General features: G+C 38.7%; 3 protein-coding genes across 23 annotated transcripts in view; 2 read left to right on the top strand and 1 right to left on the bottom strand.

Annotated features, from left to right (window-relative positions):
- Nucleotides 1-225: 225 nt before the first annotated feature.
- Nucleotides 226-920, top strand: Bet5 (blocked early in transport 5). Its single transcript, XM_073964380.1, has 3 exons — nucleotides 226-431; nucleotides 503-645; nucleotides 705-920. Exons 1-3 carry the CDS (start codon nucleotides 333-335, stop codon nucleotides 898-900), a joined length of 438 nt encoding a protein of 145 aa, XP_073820481.1. The 5' UTR covers nucleotides 226-332; the 3' UTR covers nucleotides 901-920.
- Nucleotides 921-13,828: 12,908 nt separating this feature from the next.
- LOC141389991 (sodium/iodide cotransporter) overlaps nucleotides 13,829-20,999 on the bottom strand; it is a 459,732-nt gene continuing 452,561 nt past the window's right edge. For all 21 annotated transcript variants that reach the window (XM_073962363.1, XM_073962374.1, XM_073962368.1 and 18 more), the window contains 2 exons: nucleotides 15,332-15,591; nucleotides 13,829-15,017 (listed from right to left, as the gene is read on the bottom strand). In XM_073962363.1, the coding sequence (XP_073818464.1) occupies nucleotides 14,426-15,017; nucleotides 15,332-15,591 (852 nt within the window). In that variant the 3' untranslated portion in view covers nucleotides 13,829-14,425. The remainder of the gene's footprint in view (nucleotides 15,018-15,331; nucleotides 15,592-20,999) is intronic.
- Nucleotides 17,040-18,706, top strand: LOC141389993 (uncharacterized). Its single transcript, XM_073962382.1, has 2 exons — nucleotides 17,040-18,494; nucleotides 18,569-18,706. The coding sequence occupies exons 1-2, from the start codon at nucleotides 17,361-17,363 to the stop codon at nucleotides 18,575-18,577; spliced, it is 1,143 nt and encodes a 380-aa protein (XP_073818483.1). The 5' UTR covers nucleotides 17,040-17,360; the 3' UTR covers nucleotides 18,578-18,706.

Here is a 20,999-nt window from a genome sequence, read left to right as displayed (position 1 = left end):
TACCACTTTTTACCCGCAAAGTGTTCCCTTACTTGCAAAAGCATACAATTTATATGATAGCAGTTCACCACTTTTACCATTTCTTGCCACTGTTACCATTTTTAAAAGTAATGGAACAGACCATCTATTGAAAAAATCGATAACAACAGGCGTCAATCGCTACTATATAACCCTACAAGACAGCTGAAGACTTATTTACGAAACAGCTGTTTTGTGCTATCATTCCACGATGATTATTTGATTTGATTATTGTTTTGTAGTGGAAAAAATCGGGAGCTACTTACCATTCCAAAAACAAATTACTATAAGTTTATATTAGTAAATAAACCAAGATGAAAGTATTTAATTTATATATTTTTGATAAATATGGCACTCTAATGTACTATGCCGAATGGAATCGTACCAAGAAGTCTGGTTTAACACAGGAAGAGGTAAGACGAAGTCTCGCACTCTCCATTAAAACAGTAATAAAGTGAAAGTCCTTTTCTTATATTCCCTACAGGAAGCTAAGCTGACATATGGCATGTTGTCGTCTATTAAATCCTTTGTTAATAAACTTTCACCTCATGACCCTCGAGAGGGTTTCTTGTATTATAAAACCAACAAATATGCTTTGCATTATTTAGAAACGCCCTCAGGGTTGAAGTAAGTTAATGGAATATCTTGTTCACAAGTGTTTCTGAATTGTATTTGTTTCTTTTTAGATTTGTTTTGAATACCGATACAAATGCCACAAATGTGAAAGAACTGCTACAGCAAATCTATAGTAAAATTTGGGTTGAATATGTGGTGCGTGATCCATTGTGGATACCAGGAACACCAGTCACATCAGAGTTGTTTCAAAGTAAATTGGATGAATTTATAAAACAATCGCCAATTTTCGGCTTAAGGCATATATAAAAAGGAATATAAAAGATAAATTGTTTCAATTATTGGGAGTGAAGCAGTAAGAAAAACGTTAAATTTGGCCGGAAGGAGTGGACCGATATAGCCCATCTTTGAACTTAGACTAAGTTTGGGCAAAATATTACGAAAGCCAAAATTTGAACCGAATCGGTCCATTCCTTCGAGAGGTATCGTGCGCTCCAGCCAGACAGACGGACGGACAGTGCTAAATCAACTTCAAATTGTCTGAAACGAATTTCGTCCAAACATACTTGAGTTTTACTGTGCTATAAGAACACCTAGTACCGGCTTATAGCGAATTCGTTGAACAATGTGTCCGTAACAGTAAAGTACCACAATTCAGGATGGTCGTTATATGGTAACCACGCGAAACATGATCCTAGAGTGTTTTTAGGCCATTGTTTAGTTCGATATATTATCTAGAAGTATTTTTCTTCCCATGTAAGTGCCACCACTGTGCACTGTGGTGAAATTTCCAAATCCATAATTGACATTTTACAGCAATTTTAAAGCGATTTCTTCCAAAAGGGTTAGTATATGGTAATTGAAGTGGTAATTGGTAAATTCCTTGAACCCTTGCAATCAGCTTTTACATAGTTCACGATTATCGGAAGGTGGTCTGAGCCAAGGGAAATTATGTATTGTCAGTACGCGTCATTTATCAGACCGGGTACCACAATGGTGATATCTTGCGAGTTGTGGCAATCTCCTCTTATCCTCGTAGGAGCGTCTTCGATCGTCGTGCAAAATATGGAGCTATCAATTTGCTTGGGCTGCACAGTATCCCTCTAGTCATTACCAAAACCGGAATGCCAAAGTTCTTGATGAGCAATGTAGTCCCCTAGCACCAGACGATTATTGGGCTTCAGAAGCTAATTAATGGTTTTAGATCGCAAGTCAAGACTTCCTGAGGAAATAGCCCGAAAGCTGTAAAAACTCCTATGGCACCATGTGTAGTGCTTGGATAATTCTCTAACGGATCAGCCGATTTGGTCCAAAAATTAGGCATTCGTAATATTTTGTACAAACTTAGTTTAATGCACCGATTATGTATTTCAACCAAACTTCAGTTATGTTATCAATTGCCTCTGAGACCTAAAAAAAAGAAAATTTTGGTCTGTTCCCGTACTTTATAAAGTGGTAAATGCCGTTAAAGTCGTAAACGATTTTCATATAAATTTTGTGTACGGGAAAGCAAAATGTGTAAAAGTGGTAAAAATTGTAAAAACTTTTTAGTTGTGGAACAGAGCTTTTGTATTACGGAAGCAACTCTTATGTTACACGCTAAAACTTTCATACGAAACTTTCTCATTATTTTGGCGTTCATAGATCGAGTTCCATACAAAAGAATTTTAATAAAATAACTGTAATGGGGAACTCGACCTAAGAACGCCAAAATAATGGGAAAGTTTCGTATGAAATTTTTTTCCAACTTCGTTTGCCGAACGGAACGATTTGTTGTTAGTTTGGCTACTAAAAAATTTTAACAAACGCGAATTACTGTATCTTGGTGTGAAAGACAAGTCAGCATCACTTTAAAATCAATAGAATATTATATTCATGATACAATAATTGTAATTAATTAATTATTGTATCATGATTATAGCTCTGTTCCAGAACTAAAAAGTTTTTACAATATTTACCAGTTTTACACATTTTGCGTTCCCGTACATAAAATTTATATGAAAATCGTTTACGACTTTTACAACTTTTACGACTTTTACCACTTTATAAAGTACGGGAAGAGGTCATATATTGCATAAGCTGTGTTCCTTTACTTAACTGAGGTTACCATTTTTACCATTTCTTACCATTTTTAACCTGCAAAGCGTTCCTTAACCCCGAAAAGTGGCAAAACTGGAAGCAATTTTTAAGAGAGTGAGAGTGGCGAGAGAGCGAAAATGGCTTTCTCTTCTTCCACGGGCTACCAGGCAAAATTTCTGCAGGTAAAAAATGGCAGAACTGATTTTTCGACTTTTGTTTGACGATTAACGACGAAACTCGACGAAAAACAGAAGAAAAAGTCGAACGCTGACAAAACTAAATTAAAAACTGTGAAATAAAAGACGAAAATTGATTTTTTATGTTTCTTTTTGACATTGCTGCCAGATCTACCATTTTTCCGTTCCTTTACTTTTCTGGTAAAAATGTTCATGAGAGAGCAATTTTGACACTTTTCTCTTTTACCACCCTTACCATTAAAAAAGTAAAGGAACAAAGCTATACATTTTATTTGAAATTCGTAAAGGTAGTAGTGAAGTTTATAACTGGTCTGTTCCAGTATAAAGGAAAAAATGTTATCGTAGTACAAAATAGTAGCTTCTTGCAGGTTCTGGAACTGAGCAAACATGTATTCTTGTATTTATCGTAGTAGACATAAGTTATGTCATGTTCATACCAGCATTTGAATCGCATTGTTCCCTCTCATAATTACGTATACGAATTAACCCGTTCATACGACATGGTAAACAATTCATAGCAACATGATTCAAATTTTCACACTTGCTCTGTTCCAGAACCTGCAAGAAGCTACTACTTTTTACTACGATAACATTATTTCCTTTATGTTATCGAAAAAAATAGTAAAAATTAGTAGATTATTGCAGTACTGGAACAGACCAACTATTTATTTACTGATTTTAAGTGGGGTACACACGTTCAGTTTTGACTGTCAGTTTTGCTCAAATAATCGGTTGCTTGCCAGTGTGGCCGCTAATTTTTATCAGTCATCAGGCAACCACAAAATATTTTGTGGTTGCTTGACAGTTTGACATTTATCGATATTTCCGAAAAATCGGCAGTCAAAACTGATCGTGTGTACCTCGCTTTAAAGAAAGTTTCAGCCAAAAGACGAGTAAAGTTAATTGATATGAACTGAGAACTATTTGTCCTTCTTACAGATATTTTATTTATTTATTTAAAAATTCTTTCATGTAAACAAAGCCATACGGCCAAAAGAGATGATTACATTATGCATAACATTGAGAAATTCACTACTCCAAAATCGGGAAAAAATAAATCCTATATTTATTACTAAAAATAATACTAAAATTTAGTGAGATAAAAAAATATTTAAAAGGTTACGTTATATACAGCCCTGAGAAAGATACACTACTCCAAAATCAGGACATAAAAAAATCCTATATTAATATTAAAAATAAAAAAAAGTGAGATCAAACAAAATATTAAGGGTTAATAATAAGACTGAAATGAACACACGTTTTTAAGTACAATATAAGTACGTTTGATCTATTACTTTTTATCCAAAGTGAATGCGAAGACGTTTTGAGAATGTAGAGGGAGTCATGGTGAAAATTTTCAATTCATTAGGCAAGTCATTGTACAAGCGTGCGACACGCACCAGAAATGATTCATCCATGATATGGTGAACAATACTTACTTACTTACTTAGCTGGCCCATTACAGAACATTTGTTCTATAGGCCGAACTAAGAAGAGATCTCCATTCCTCTCTATTTGTTGCTTTGCACTCTGGAATACCGCGCCTTTTCATCTCATCATCCACTTGTTTGCGCCATCTATTCCTTGGCCTGCCAATTCTGCGTGCACCGCCATGTGGCATGTATTCATACGCCTTTTTAGCGGGTTCATCATCGCTCATTCTTTTGATATGGCCTAGCCAACGCAATCGCTGCTTCTCGATACGTTTAACAATATTGATGTCGTTGTATAGCAGATACAGCTCGTGGTTCATGCGACGTCGATATTCACCGTCAACGCAGATTGGTCCGTAGATTTTTCGAAGAATTTTTCTCTCAAACACACCAAGCACTGCCATGTCTGCTTGCGCAAGTACCCAGGCTTCGGAGCCATACATCAGCACGGGTAGTATCAGTGTTTTGTAGAGCGTTATTTTTGTTTGACGAGATGTGGCTTTGTTTTTAAACTGCTTACTTAATCCAAAGTAGCATCTGTTGGCCAATACAATTCTTCTTTTTATTTCACAACTGATGTCGTTTGTTGTGTTGACGGAGGTGCCGAGTTAGACGAAGTCTTTTACTACCTCAATATTATAGGAACCAACTTCCACAGTCGGTCCGAGCTCAATGGACGCATTGCGCGTCGACACCATCAACTTGGTCTTCTCACCGTTTACCGCCAGACCCACTTTAGCAGATTCTCCTTCGACCTTCATAAAGGTATCAGTTACTTCTTCTACTGATCGGCCCATGATGTCTATATCATCAGCATAAGCAAGTAACATGTGACTATTGGTGTATATTGTACCACTTCTTTTGACGTTTGCCTCTCGTATAACCTTTTCTAGCAGGATGTTGAAGAGGTCACACGAAAGGCCGTCTCCTTGTCTGAAACCTCTTTTGGTACCAAACTCTTCGGAGAGGTTCTTTCCTATTTTAACTGAGGACCTCGTGTCAGTTAAAGTCATTTTACAAAGCCGGATGAGCTTTGCGGGAATACCAAATTCAGACATGGCTTGGAATACCTTTGAGCGCAGCGGACTGTCGAAGGCTGCTTTATAATCGACAAATAGGTGGTAGGTGTCGATCTGCATCTCTTGGGTCTTCTCCAGGATTTGCCGCAGGGTAAATATCTGGTCAATGGTGGACTTGCCAGGTCTAAAGCCGCATTGGTATGGTCCAATAATCTCGTTGACCATTGGCTTTAGTCGTTCGCACAATATCCCTGACACGATCTTGTAGGCAATAGGGAGTAGACTTATGCCCCTATAGTTAGAGCATACAGTCTTATCTCCCTTCTTGTGGACGGGGCACAGGATACTCAGGTTCCAATCGTCGGGTACTCGTTCTTCCTGCCAGATGGTGCTAACTAGCTGATGAATACACCTTATCAGCGTGTCGCCTCCGGTTTTGAACAGCTCGGCTGGTAAGCCATCGGCCCCTGCTGCCTTATTATTCTTCAGCCGATTTATTGCTGTCTTTACCTCATCTTGGCTGGGCGGTATACATTCAATACCATCTTCTGGGATTGGGACTGTGGTATCTTCGTCGTCTTCGCTGCTATTGGATACCAACAGATTTGAAAAATGTTCTTTCCATATCCTGAGTACACTATCTGTATCAGTTACCAAATTACCTTGCTGGTCTCTACAGGAGGATGTGCCTGTACCAAAGCCATCAGTTTGATGCTTGACTCTTTGGTAGAATTTTCGGACTTCATTCTGGCTCCTGTACATCTCGATTTTTTCACACTCCCGCTTTTCCATCTCTCTCTTTTTCCTGCGGAAAAGACGTTTCTCCTCTCTCCTTTTCTCCCTGTATCTCTCTCGTGCGCTACGCGTTGCTACGGATTGTAAAGTAGCCTTATATGCCGCATTTTTCTCTTCGGTGGCAGCACGACACTCCTCATCATACCATGGATTCCTTGGTGGAGGTCTCTGGTATCCAAGTATGGATTTTGCGGCTGTTTGCATGGAGTGGGCAATGCTTTGCCATTGCGCTGATATGTTATCGGGATGAGGAGGGCTTTGATTAAGCAATTGGGCTAGTTGAGTGGAATATGCTGTGGCTATCTGTTGTGATTGCAGCTTACCGATGTCTAACTTTCGTGTTGTGTCTGTTCGTACTTTGTTTGCTACGTTTAGGCGGGTGCGTACCTTTGCTGCAACAATGTAGTGGTCCGAATCAATGTTTGCGCCTCGGAACGATCGTACATCCAACACGCTCGATGAATGTCTTCCATCTATCACAACATGATCAATTTGGTTTCTTGTTTTCTGATCTGGAGACAGCCAGGTGCCCTTATGAATATCGAGATGATTAAATCTGGTACTGCTAACTACCATGTTTTTTGCAGCTGCAAAGTCTATCAGTCTCATACCATTGTCAGATGTTTCACTGTGGAGACTGAATTTCCCGACTGTTGGGCCAAAGATATTCTCCTTTCCAATTTTGGCATTAAAATCGCCTAGAATGATTTTAATGTCATGGGCAGGGCAACGGTCATATGTTTCTTCTAAGCGCTCGTAAAATATATCTTTGGTCTGTTCGTCCTTTTCTTCAGTGGGAGCATGAGCGCAAATAAAGCTGATGTTGAAGAATTTAGCTTTTATTCGAATAGCAGCAAGTCTTTCATTCACTGGAGTGAAGCTGGATACAAGATGTTTCAGTCTCCGACTAACTACAAATCCACAACCAAACTCATGCTTTACGTCATGGCAGCTATAATACAGTGCGTCACCTTTAGGTGTTGTTGTGACGCCTTTCCCAACCCATCGTATTTCCTGTATGGCAGTAATATCGGTCTTGTACTTTTCAAGTACGTCTGCCAATGCGAAGACTGCACCTTCTCTATAAAGAGTGCGAACATTCCAGGTGCAGATTCGCAGATCATGGTCCTTAAAACGTTTGCGGGGTTCGTCAACTTTAGAGGGGTTTGTTTTTCTTTTCTTTCGTTTTTTCATAGTAGGCTGTTTTTTTCTAGGGGAGGGTTACTAACCCGACGCCCAAACCCAAGTTTTTAACGTTCTTATGGGTGAACGCGCGGCACATGTTAGCTCACTACCTTTAACGGGTGTTATCCCACTTGGGATGAAAGAGGGACCAAGATAAATCCTGGGCTTTGCCATGTTAAAACCGGTCAGGACCGTTCCTTGGTATCTTCCATCCCCCACGTCACCCAAAAATAGGAATTTGAATTTGATTACGCCTAATTGAGGGGCCGAAGACAAATTTGTCCACCAAAAACTGAGGGCATTGGTGTTTGATAGACTTAAAAAAACTGAGGAGAAGTCGAGAATTTACAAGTGACTGAAACGTACAACCAAAAAAATCTATCACATAAGGGGTGATATGAGCTCGGCGATTTAGCTTATATACAAAGCGAATAACCCTATTGACTGCTAAGTGTATAATATCAAAATTACTTCCCGTTCTACCAGAATACACCTCAACACAGTACAGGAAAATCGGCATCACTAATGCATTAGCCAAACGCTTTCTAATAAAAAGTGGCAGAGCCAGATCAGTGGTGTAAAGACCACGCAGAGAGGAATTAAGTTGGGATGTTACCATGTTAATATGATTAGCAAAATTTAGCTTGTCATCAAGCATCACTCCTAAACACAAAACATCTGAGACAAAGTCAACATGAACATTATTGTATTCCACCGAAACATAAATGTTATTAAATGTAGCAAAAAATACAGCCTTTGTCTTTGAAGGATTAATGTCAAGAAAGCTATTTACCATCCAAGAACGCAACGCTTTCATGGCGTTATCAATTTTAGCCTGAGCCACTGATGCAAAGCGACAATCACCTTTGAAGACCAGCTGTACATCATCAGCATACGCATAAGGCTCACACCAAAAACTCAAAACCGGAAAAAGGTCATTCAAAAACATAATAAAGAGAAGAGGGCCCAATACCGATCCCTGCGGAACACCACTCCTCACAGGTAGAACAGAGCTGTATCTATTATCAACACAAACCAGCTGCCTTCTATTAACCAGATAAGAGGCAATAAGTGAACACGCACTACGAGAAAAATTAAAAAAGTTATGCAACTTTTGAACCAATTTAACATGGTCAACTCTATCGAACGCTTTTACCAAATCGAGTGACAGGAGGACACTAAATTTGGTACCACCATATCCATTTCGGATAGAGTCAGTCAGACCCAGCAAAAGAGATGACGTACTCCTGGCTCTCCTAAAACCACACTGGGCATCATGAAGCATGTTATTACACTCAAGATAGGACGTCACTTGCATCTTTAAAATATATTCAACTATTTTGGAGCAAATCGGCAAAATAGATATCGGGCGAAATTCTTGAATCGACCCAACTACATTTTTCTTTTTAACAGGCACAATTTTTGACAATTTCCAGGCGTCAGGGAAGACTGAGGTTGTTAAAATGGTATTCACCAAGTGAACAAAGTGATTGGAAACAAAAGGAAGAACAATCTTCAAATATTTAAGAGTGAAGCCATCTAAGCCAGCAGCATTGGAATTAATAGAAGCAAAAGCCTTCTCAAGGTCTGAAACAACAACACATTGAAAAGAAAACCCACCATCAGCACAGCCCATTACCTGAAAGTCGCACAATGAATTAGACGAATTAAGTTGATTACAAGCAAAATTTGCATTCAAATCATCAACACTTCCATTAAACTGATATGACTTATCAGATGAAAAGCCATTAGTCTTAAGAATGCTCCATAATTCCTGATTTGTAGATTGGCGCTCAAAAAGAGACGAGTGTGCAATTCGTTTAGCCTTACGAACAACAGCTTTGGCCTTGCTTCTGGCCTTGCAAAAAATTCTCCAATCAGACATATCTTTTGTTAGCATGTATTGCTTAAATGCCAAATCCCTCAGTGAGTTATAGTATGCTATATCAGAGGAGTTATACCAGGTATTATCAGAGATCCTAGATAATCTCCTTTTTTTAATAGGGAACATGGAAAGCACCGATTTCAGAAACGTGTCAAAACACGCCCATGGGATGTTAACATTATTTGTATTATACATAGAAGAAAAATCAAATGCGGAAACTGCATCAAATAAAGTCTCATGACTCAACGCACCATAGTCAATAAACTCAAAGAATTGATCAACACGAGAAACGGATATACCAAGGGACAAAAATATAAAGGCATGGTCAGAAATATTAGGGCAAATAAACTGACCTGAAGAAACAATTGCGTCTTCCATGTTAAGGGCAAAAAAATCAAGCAGAGAGGTGGAATTATGCCCTACACTGTAATGGGTTGGTAGAAAATTGTGTCTGATGGAAACACCTAGCCTTCTGCATGAATCTCTAACCTTAACCGAGCTGCCAAGACAGAATAAATCGTTGTTAAAATCACCCATGATCAAAACTTCAGGATACCTTACCAACAAATCGACAACATCATGCTCAAAAGCCTCCATGTTACCATTGGGAAGATAAACGACACCAACTAGAACTTTTCTCCTACCCAACAACAACTCAATGAACAAGCTTTCGGCTTCCCCATATAGACTACTTTTATAAACAACTTTAAATTTGAGAGACCTAGAAACGTATAAAGCTACCCCGCCACCCCTATGAGCAGGACGATCATTTCTGCAGCACGCAAATCCAGATATATCAATTTTGCTTGACGGAATTGAGGGTTTGAGCCACGTTTCTGTAACTCCAACCACATTCAAAAAACTATTCTCCACAACGCTTCTTATTTCAGAAAGTTTTGGTGACCTACAAGAGAGATTAAAACTGCGGCAGTTAAAATGCCCAATATTTAGATTATTAGTTAACGCACTCAAAGATGATCTTAGAAACGTGTTATCATGCACAATATCGCCTAAATTGCAATCGAACATTGTAATCCTTGATGCCACAAAAAAAAAATTAATCAAATAATAAAGAAATTAAAAAATAGATACAAAATTTAAATTATGTAAATCGATAAAATTAGATATCAGATGCTGCTGCAATATTTCCTTCCCCTGAAGACACCCCAGAACCTCCACAACCAACATCGCCAGCCCACTCATCAGAAGTAAAAAAAAGTTCACACTGCACTGCATCAAATGTCTTTTCCACATTATTTAACAGCGTGATTCTTACTCTAGGCTCATCACCGTTTATAAGTACGTATTTCAAAAGTTTTTTCCTCTCACGCAACTTACGGCATTCAAAAACAAGCTTTGCAGCAGGGGGGGTAAGGTGATCGATAAGATACACACGTGATGCAACATGGGTATCAACCACATTATTCAACGACAGATGACCAAGCCGGTGATAATTTGCCATAATAGCATCCCTTATATGCACCGTTGTAAATTTTACCAGCACCGATTTGCCACCAAATACATAGCAACAATGCTGAATCTCTTTTTCACCAAGAGCAACATTACACAACATTGCTATTTTCATAACCGGCTCACGAAGATTGGATATACCCCTCGGCAATCCATTTATTAATATGTCAGCTCTATTATTACGTCTTTGACACACAAGATTATACCTCTCAATTTCTGACAATCTTCTTTTAACGCTGCCTAAATCATTCTCCAATGCAGACAAACGCTTCTGGCAGGCAAGTAGTTCGGCATTTAATTTTTTAGCAGATTCCGCAAACTCGGATCTCATATCTGCCATTAATCGATCTACCATTGCCTCGTAATCAAGTAAACATTGATTCAAACGTTGATCCAGTTGTTCTCTAACCACAGAAGCAAAGTCATCCAAACACCTTTTCATTCTTTCATCGATTGACTCTCTCAATGAAATAGCAAGTCTGTCGAACATTTGCTGTACGCAAGTCAAATTCGAAGAACCAGCATTACCACTCGATGTTCTACCACCAGTATTTGATATAACGCTAGGACCACTTTCTCTCCCAGTCGCAACAACTCCCGAAGTACTAGCATGTCGGTTCGGGGCTTTACGACACTTACTGCATGTGAATTTGAACGACTTGTCGTCTTTGATCTTAGCAATGTCCACATTGATGCACCTGGGATGAAAATAATTGTCACATCCAACGCATCCCACTCTATACACCCCTTTGGTAATATTCCTCAAACATATGCTCTGTTCCAGAACCTGCAAGAAGCTACTAAATTTTACTACGATAACATTTTTTCCTTTATGTTATCGGAAAATTTTTTTAAAATTAGTAGATTCTTGCAGTACTGGAACAAACCAATAGTGGGCAAGAATATTGTTTTGTTGGAGCCATTACTAAACAACAAAAACCAAATGGCGGCAAAAACAAACGTATGCAAGCAACACAGCAATAACAGCAGAGCACTCCACTTCACCAAACGGCAACAGGTCATTCATCAGCCAAATACTGCAACAATGATCGAATGTCGTATTCTTCACATTCAAAATATTCTTTAATTTAAAACTACAAAATTTCTTTATTAAAAATTAATTTTTTTCGCGGAGCTAAAATATCAATCAGCTGCTCATGGCAACGTTGCCAGATTCCATTCAGATATCTATCCAATATTATATTATTTTCATTCATGTTTTCTCAAAATTTTGGTGCTTTCAGTATATTTTCAAATTTTTCTATTTTGAAAATTAACGAGAAAGAGACCTGCCAAAAAAAGTTTTTGGTATACAGACTTTTTGGCAGGCATTTGATTTTTGTTTCTAAATTTGTACGCGAATTTGAAACGATGGACAAGAAATGCAACTGCAATGAAAGAGAAGACAAAATATGCTATGATTTGAATGTGTACTAGTCGTTAAGTATAGTACACATTGACAAGCAAAACTGACAGTCATCGAGGTCTATTTCGTGAATATCAAAGCCTAATTGAAAAATTTCTTTTATAATCTCTAAATAATATCGTAAATATTGTATTTCAAACGTTTTTTGCTAAATAAAAGTTGTTATTTGCCGGAAAGTTGTCCTTAAAGTACGTTGACTGTCAGTTTTGACTGTTAGTGTGTACTCCCCTTTAAACCGCTTATTTTTCATTCACGTTTTGCAGTTTTTGGGTTTTTAATAAATTTAAATTTAATTTAAATAAATTTAAATTTATCGTCGTTATGAGAGTAATCTAAATTGAACAATGTACACAAATCGTTGTTCGTTCTCAAAATTTTGTATGGGAAATGAAGTAATTACATCGGAATTTGGGGTCGAGCAACGAATAGAGAGCGAATTACCGTCAGTCTGAACAAGCCATTAAGGCTGTTATTGCAAATTAAGACTGCCGTCTGTCTAGGCTATAAACATACCTCCCGATTTCCGGTATTTTGTGGATTTTAGCTGTATTTCTAGATCCCAAGTATGTTTGGACGAAAAAAATCCGTTTCCGTTTTTGGAGTCGATTTAGCAATGCCCGTCCGTCTGCCTGTCTGGGGCGCACTATAACTCTCGAACGGATGAACCGATTTGCCTATGAGCCATTTCGGTCCACTCATTCAGGTACCTCCGCCACAGAATGTTCGGAAAAATTGGGCACAGGATAACTCTTAGAAGGGTGTAACCGATTTTTGCCATACTTTGCACGTCGTAAAATTTCTACCAGGCATAGAACTTCCCACACAAAATTTCAGAAAAGTTCAGTTTAAGGCCAGTTCTCGAATCGCTTTGATTGTAACAACTTGTGTGTGTTTTTTGTTTTTTGTTTTGAAGCAAAAGCAAAGGTAAAATTAGTTCGAAAACTAAATTTTGGGCGTGTTTCATTAGCACACATTCTTCTTTCGACATACAGAAACATACTGTAAGTGCAGTTTAGGGTCTGTACGAAGATCCTTTGGAAATGTAGACCGATGCTGTTCGTTGTGGTCCTGTTTAGAGCGACGCAATGTTTTCCGTGGACAAGTCCATGTTTCAAGGCGCACTGGTCTAAAATTAATGCGATGACCCATTGAAATGTCTAATGGGCGCGATATCTATCGAAAAGAGATGACTCCCAAAATAGGATCCACTTCCAAAATGGACTATGTCGCTCCATTCCTTTAAATACCTCCTCTGCAACACTTTTGAACTTTAATGCTAATCCACATTTTCATCGGCAAGTTCAAATGTCCAAAAAAGGCCACAAAATACAGAAAAATATATTCGATCTGTCCCTACCCAGCAAAAATACTCATTACAAATTGGCCTACTTTCTCATTATTTTAACACGGGCATGTCATAGGGAGTAAGTACTTATTTCTTGGCCACTAAACAGTAGATACATAAGTAGTTACTCCCTGGTTACTTCAAGTCGTAACTACTTATTTAAGTACTTATGTATTTGTTTTTAAGTGCCAAAAAATAAGTACTTACTCCCTATGACATGCCCGTGTTAAAATAATGAGAAAGTAGGCCAATTTGTAATGAGTATTTTTGCTGGGTAGATGAACGTTTTAATTCACATAGGTTGAGGATATATCTCTGTCGGCAAAGCCGAATGATACTTTTTTACTTGTTTACTTACCATTATCTATCTTATCTCTACGGAGAGTAATGAACAACTTTAATACTTAGTCCAATTATTTTATTTTTTGCTTTGCAATTTTTTTCTTACAAAAAATACATTTGTCTTTATGAGATTTCAATAGTTCTGTCTTTCGGTGTATACATTTTTTGTTTTTTTTTTCTTATTCTCTGTGGATTCAGTTTTTTATAATAATTTTAATTTACCTATAGAATAAATTAAATTCTTATCTAAATCTATAAGGACTGTAGTTTGTATGCTAAACAATAATAGTAGTAGTTGTTGTTTTTTTTTTCTTTTAAATATAATGTTGTAGATCTTGTTTTTTTTAATAACTTATAAATATATCATATTAAGTAAATATCAATTAAGTCACTTGCAGGTCATTGCATAGACATGTGTATGTATGTCTATCTGTATGGAGGCAAAGGTGGCATTTTGTGTAGCAGGTATAACACAGTTATCCTGGAATCATCATCAAACATTCTCTTTGTCACTGAGGCCGCCAGCATATGTCCTGCTAACCGTATTGTTGCGATTGAATCTATTGTGGTCTGCACAGTCAGTGGTGGTGGGAGCCGGCAGGCTAGTTGAGTGGGTCATGTTGCCAAATGCTGTGGAGGTATTATGGGTTTTTGGCATTTATAATGTTATACTGTCAATATTGACGCCAGCGTCATTATTGGCATTAGTCATATTTGTTGTTAATATTCTTGCAGGGTGTTGATCCATTGATGAGTTTTGTTGTTGTGGGGAAGGTGGTGATGGTTGCGTGGATAGTTCTGTGTCGTTGTTTGTTGGCAAAGCCTTAATGAAAATCACATCCATGGGATTTTTACCTTTGCCGTCGTTTCTGCTGTCAGCACCAATTATAATATTGGCTTCATTTTGCGGCTCAAAAGCGTGATTAATTTTGGCACCACTATTACCGTTACCACCATCTGCCGATGAGTCTCCACCATCTGGTGGGCCTCCTTGACATACCGATACACTGCCATTTGAGCCAAGTACGGTAACGATTGTGTTGTTGACATCTTTCACATAGTAGGGTTTGTCACAGCTCCAAAAACGTTCGTACAAATGAAACACGGCTGGATGCAGTAATTTCGCATCATATGCGTCCTTAGGGTCCTGTGTCAAATAACTGACAATGTATCCAATGAGCACTGTCAGCGCTGTGCCTATGAGACTGTAATACATATAGCTAATGGAATACATGTGCTGCAATGGAGTGCTAAAAGGGGGCAGAGGATGAGAGAGAGAAAAAGAAACAGATATCAGAACAACATAGAATATATTGTGGTAGGCAACTAGGCAGGCCATTGACAACTGACAATAAGCCATGAGCTATTGAAACCACCACATTTCAATACAACAAAGTACAAGGCGATTTGTTGGTGTGATTATCAACAGCCTGTCAGTTTGTGCAATGTTATGTCATTGCCACTCTTAGTTATCCTAGCTACAACTAGTAGTTGGTTGTAGAATAGACAACCTTTAGTTACAGTTTACTTTGTTAAGGATACAAGTACAAAGTGATTTTATTACCGTTCTTCAACAGCTGCTGTTGCTGTTGTTGCCGTCGTTGTGAGATTTCCCAGCATTGCGAGTAGAGTATCGTTTAGCATCACGTAATTGCTGTTAACACTACCATAACCATTGATGTTGCCACTGCTGCTACTGCTACTACTGTCTAGAGGCATGGCCGGTGTATGCTGCATTAGCCATGATGATTGAGTTGGCAGAAAGGAGTATTCATCGCTTGTAGGCTTGTGTATCGATTGTGAAAATGTGAAATTTGAACAGCCCTACAGAGGAAGAAACATTCAGGATATTTGTATACATGCACACGCACGCAAACACTGGTGTGTCATAAAATTACAATTGATAAATGTGTGAGACGACAATGTAAATGTGCTATAGAGTAATATTGGGTGTATGATTTCACAAATTAGGATTTGACATTTGGTAAGTACGTCAAGCTGAGCTCAAAATAGTGGCTCTCAATAAGTAAATTAGGGAAAGTCGTATGTTTATTGCAATTGTGCCTCACGTTGGGCGCCAGATTACACCGAAAATTAAAACCCCATAATTGTAAACACGTTCCACCATGGAAATTAAATTCCACAAATTGGAATTTGGTATATCTGAACATATTTTTCTATATCTCCAGTATCTGATCACTTTTGGTAACACAACTGGGACCAGTTTAAAGCTCAGAATGTCTTCATTAATATAAGTCACTTTTGTTGAAATGCACCTAACCTAACGTCAAAAACAGCGATAACTGATAGGATTTGCTTTTGAAATACTCCTATTAGAAGAGGATATATTCGCATAAGAATAAAATGCTGAATTTTTTTCCGACCCCTGAACATTATTCGACCATTACCTATCTGGGACCCCCATCCCAAAATTTCGTGACGATCCGATCTAAATTGCGGCATATAGCATGATTACAAATAAATGGAAATGGGTTGCATTACCGACTATTTCGATATCTCCGTTCTTTGACCATCTACACCAACCTTTAATTGTCTGGCCTTGGATTTGGAATATTCCTACAAGAAGCGGAGATATCCGCATAAGAATAAAATTATATTTTTCTCCACATACGTTTTTTGCCCATTCCGACCTCTGAACTTTTTCCGAACATCACCAAAATCAAAAGGCTTCTTCGAACTGTTGCGTGATATAAAAAAATAAAAATGGGGTGTATGGCCGACTATTGCGATATCTCCGTTGTTTGACCACCTACACCAACATACTTTCCATCATTATAATGCCGAGATTATCTACGTTCATTGTCAGGTTTTGCATTTGAAAAGTTCCTAACCAGAGCTGTGCCATTTGTCATTACAATTCAAATCACAAAAATAAAAAATCGGGTTGGACTTGCGGCTTTTGCGGCATCTCCGCTGTTTGACCACTTACGTTGTAAAATTTAGATCGACACAGCTCGTCAAGACATTCATTTCTTTTCGATATATATACCGCGCCCCCAAGTAATTTCAGTTCGTCACTCTATAACTTAGAGGTATTGAACCACTATCACGGTGATCTGAAAGCAACTTTAAATGGAAGGTGCTTACACCTGTAGTAGAAATATCAACGAACACACCCATTATAAATTAAACAAATATCGATAACACTTAATACGATAAAAATACAACCATGTATTTGTAAAATCATGTATACTAGTATAGATAAAAAAAGAATGAAATAAAGAGACAAGCCATTACTTGTGTAACCGGGGAACGAAGAAGACTGCTTCAGCTTCAGGTGTGGACAATAACTACGCAAATACAATTGTGAAATAAGGAAAAGCCAACCTAGAAGAAAAAGTCCTGAAAACCGTATAAGTAATTGAAACGTGAAATAGAAAAAGAAAACTGAAGATTGGAAAATATATGTCTGTGTGAATGAATGTTAAATTGAAAAAAAACTGAGGAAAAAACTGAAGAAATAAAAGGAAAAGAGAAATAAAGCAGTTGATACCCAGCGAAGTAAAACAAAAAACGGAAAAAATTGAGCTGAAAAATTATTAAAGGTGGTATAGCGAACACATGAAAATAAAATGGTACGTGATACTCTGGTGAATCAATTAACAGAAGCTGGAATAGATTTTCCCCCAACGGCAACTATAGGGCAGCTACGGGAATTGGTGAGAGGAGTGGTGGGGGCAACAGCGTCACCACCACCACTACAACAAGAAGCAGCGGCGATGCTGCCAGCATCGTCAACGGCTCAAACAAACGAAAGTGAAAAAGTGTATATACATGCAAAAGAAAATGTACGGGCTGAACGAGCCGAAACGGCAGATACAAATGAACATGCTGAACACGCCCAAGCAGAACATACAAAAGAAGAAAAACTAGCCGAGTTGGACGAAACAGAAGCCATTGAAAGACAGCTGCAGGCTAGATTGAGAATTCTAAAGCTAGAGAAAGAAATAATGGAGTTAGAAGGGCAAAAAGGCCAGAAAAAGTGCGTGGCCACTTTTGCTGATGTGGAAGGAGTACTGCAAAAATTCACGGGCGATGACGAATACCCGGTTATAAAATGGATATCAGAATTTGACAGAGTGACTGATGTAATGAACTGTGGCCCCTCTGAAAAATTCATTTATGCCCGACGTATGATGGCAGGCAGCGCCGCCGTGTTCCTACGTAGCACGAAATCCGATACGTGGGGAAAGCTAAAAATAGAACTACGTGCCGAGTTTCAAAAACCTGTCGGAACAAGAGAGGTGTTAAAAAGACTGGACGCTCGCAAATGTAATAAGGCAACCGAGAGCCTGCATCGATATACTTTAGTAATGAAGGAACTGTCAGAAGATGCCCCGATAGTTGAACGAGAACTTGTTGAATATATCGTTGACGGAATGCAAGATAAGTCTGTGGCAGCATCAATATTCTTTAGCGTAACAACATTGGCACAATTCAAGGAGTTAATTCCGAAATATGAAAAAATGGTTTTGGAGAGAAGTCAGCGTCAAGCCAAGACCATTCCAGCAGACCAGCCTGTGGCAAAGGTGCGATGTTTTAATTGCCATCAATACGGACACTATGCAACTAGCTGCCGAAAGGAGATGCGGCCTATGGGAGCCTGTTTCAAATGTGGGCAAACTGGCCACTTGCGCATGCATTGCCCGCTCCGAGCGGTTGCAGCCCTATCGGAAGAAGAAGGAGAATTGAACTGGGATACAAAGGTAAGAGTGGTTCTGGGTTCTACAATATATGGGTCTAACTCTCGTCTCATTTCTTCCTTAATTGATACTGGTAGCCCTTGTAGTTTTGTTAGCTGTGTTGTGGTTCGATCGCTGTGCCCAAAGATTAGATTGGAGGAGGAAACTATTTCGCAGTTTAGAAGTTTGAATGGAGAAAGGATAAAGGTGTGTGGGCGAATAGCAGCAATTGTAGAATTTGGAGGAAAAAAAGAAAAACTGAATTTATTTGTTTTAGTTAGTAGTGCCCCGTGTACTTTGATACTCGGTAGAGATTTCTTAAAGTCATTTTCTATTATTTTAAGTGTTAAGAATGAGAATCCGGACCCAGAGGGATTTTCGAAAAGATCCGGGAAAAATATTGTAAACTTATTTTTGTATACGGACCCAAAACCTGAATTCAAAAAAGGGCCGTTAGAAATAAACGATGAAAAAGAAAATAAACTGTGCATTGCTTTGGCTGGGGTTAATCAACGGAAAAAGGAAGGGGGGTTTGATTCCCAACACGAGGTAAAGCGTCTTGGGGAAACAGTAGGAAAAGGGAATATTAACCCACTGCGCACCGTAGAACATTCTGAAGGTATAAAGGAGGTAATGGACATTAACCCACTGCGGACCGTAGAACATTCTGAAGGTATAAAGGAGGTAATGGACATTAACCCACTGCGGAACGTAGATCTTCATGAAGGTATAAAAAGGGTAATGGACATTAACCCACTGCGGACCGTTGAACATCCTGAAGGTATAAAGGAGGTAATGGACATTAACCCACTGCGGACCGTAGAACTTCCTGAAGGTATAAATGCGGTAATGGACATTAACCCACTGCGGAACGTAGATCTTCCTGAAGGTATAAAAAGGGTAATGGACATTAACCCACTGCGGACCATTGAGCATCCTGAAGGTATAAAGGAGGTAATGGATATTAACCCACTACGGAACGTTGACGGAATAAAGGAGGTAATGGACATTAACCCACTGCGGACCGTAGAACATTCTGAAGGTATAAAGGAGATAATGGACATTAACCCACTGCGGAACGTAGATCTTCATGAAGGTATAAAAAGGGTAATTGACATTAACCCACTGGGGACCGTTGAACATCCTGAAGGTATAAAAGGGGTAATGGACATTAACCCACTGCGGACCATAGAACATCCTAAAGGGATGAAAGAGGAAATGGATGACAGGGAAATAGATTTCAAACTATTACGAACTAAGCCAAACGTGTGCGCTATTGAAGAGGTGGAAAAGGGGGGGAATTTTAACAACCTGCAGGCAATAGGTAGAGTACACAATGAGTATGCCGAGGAAGAATGGGACATCAATCCACAGTTGAACACGTATAAAAGACAAGAGATACGCAACCTAATCGGAGAAAATTACTATGCACAACTGGAAGATGAACCGAAAACGTTTGAATTTAAAGCGTCGATCTTGGTGAACTCTGGGAATGCGACCTACAGTTCACCCAGGAGACTTTCGTTCGCGGAAAAGCAGGTAGTGAGTAAGATTATCTCAGACCTATTAAGTAAAGGGATTATACGTCCCAGTAACTCGCCGTACGCGTCGCCAATCGTACTCACTAAGAAGAAAAGCGGAGAAACTAGAATGTGTGTGGACTATAGGTCCCTCAATAAGATTATTGTAAGGGATAATTACCCCCTCCCATTGATTGAGGACTGTCTGGAGTACCTGGAAGGGAAGTCGTGGTTTACTATAATGGACTTGAAGTCAGGTTTTTACCACGTGAGGTTAGAAGAGGACTCGGTAAAATACACATCTTTCGTAGTACCAAACGGTCAATACGAGTTTCTAAGGCTACCATTTGGACTAAAGAATGGGCCTGCTGTATTTCAACGCTTTATCGCGGGAATCTTCCAGGACTTCTTAGAAAAAAAATGAAATAGTAATATACATGGACGATATTGTGATAGCCTCGAGGACACTGGAAGAACACGTCAACTTACTAGAAAGAGTGATGAATCGATTAGCCAAATATGGACTGGAGCTTAAGATGCAAAAATGTAAATTCGCATACACCGAGATCGAATATCTAGGTTATAAAGTTTCTAGAAAAGGTATAGAGCCGTCAGAAGGACATGTGGAAGCAATCAGAAAGTATCCAATGCCTAAAAATGTTAGAGAGTTGCAGTCATTTTTAGGACTCTGCTCATATTTCAGAAAATTTGTGAAGGGATTTTCTCTTATAGCGAAGCCATTATACGAATTAACAAAAGAAGGAGTTAAATACATAATTACGGACAGCTGTAAAGAGGCCTTCGAAATCCTTAAGCAACGCCTGACATCGGGCCCGATACTGGCCATATATAACCCTAAGAGAGAAACAGAGCTACACTGTGATGCCAGCGCGGTAGGATTCGGATCTGTTTTAATGCAAAAACAGGACGATGGTGCTTTTCATCCTGTAGCTTATTTTTCGAAAAGGACAACGGACGCCGAAACACGTTATCACAGTTTTGAATTGGA

This window comes from Musca autumnalis, unplaced genomic scaffold (assembly GCF_047663935.1).
Source record: "Musca autumnalis isolate F117 unplaced genomic scaffold, ASM4766393v1 scaffold_1, whole genome shotgun sequence".
NCBI classification, from domain to species: Eukaryota; Metazoa; Arthropoda; class Insecta; order Diptera; family Muscidae; genus Musca; species Musca autumnalis.
Note: the sequence above shows the minus strand (reverse complement) of the source record. Positions and strands in the feature narration are given on the sequence as shown.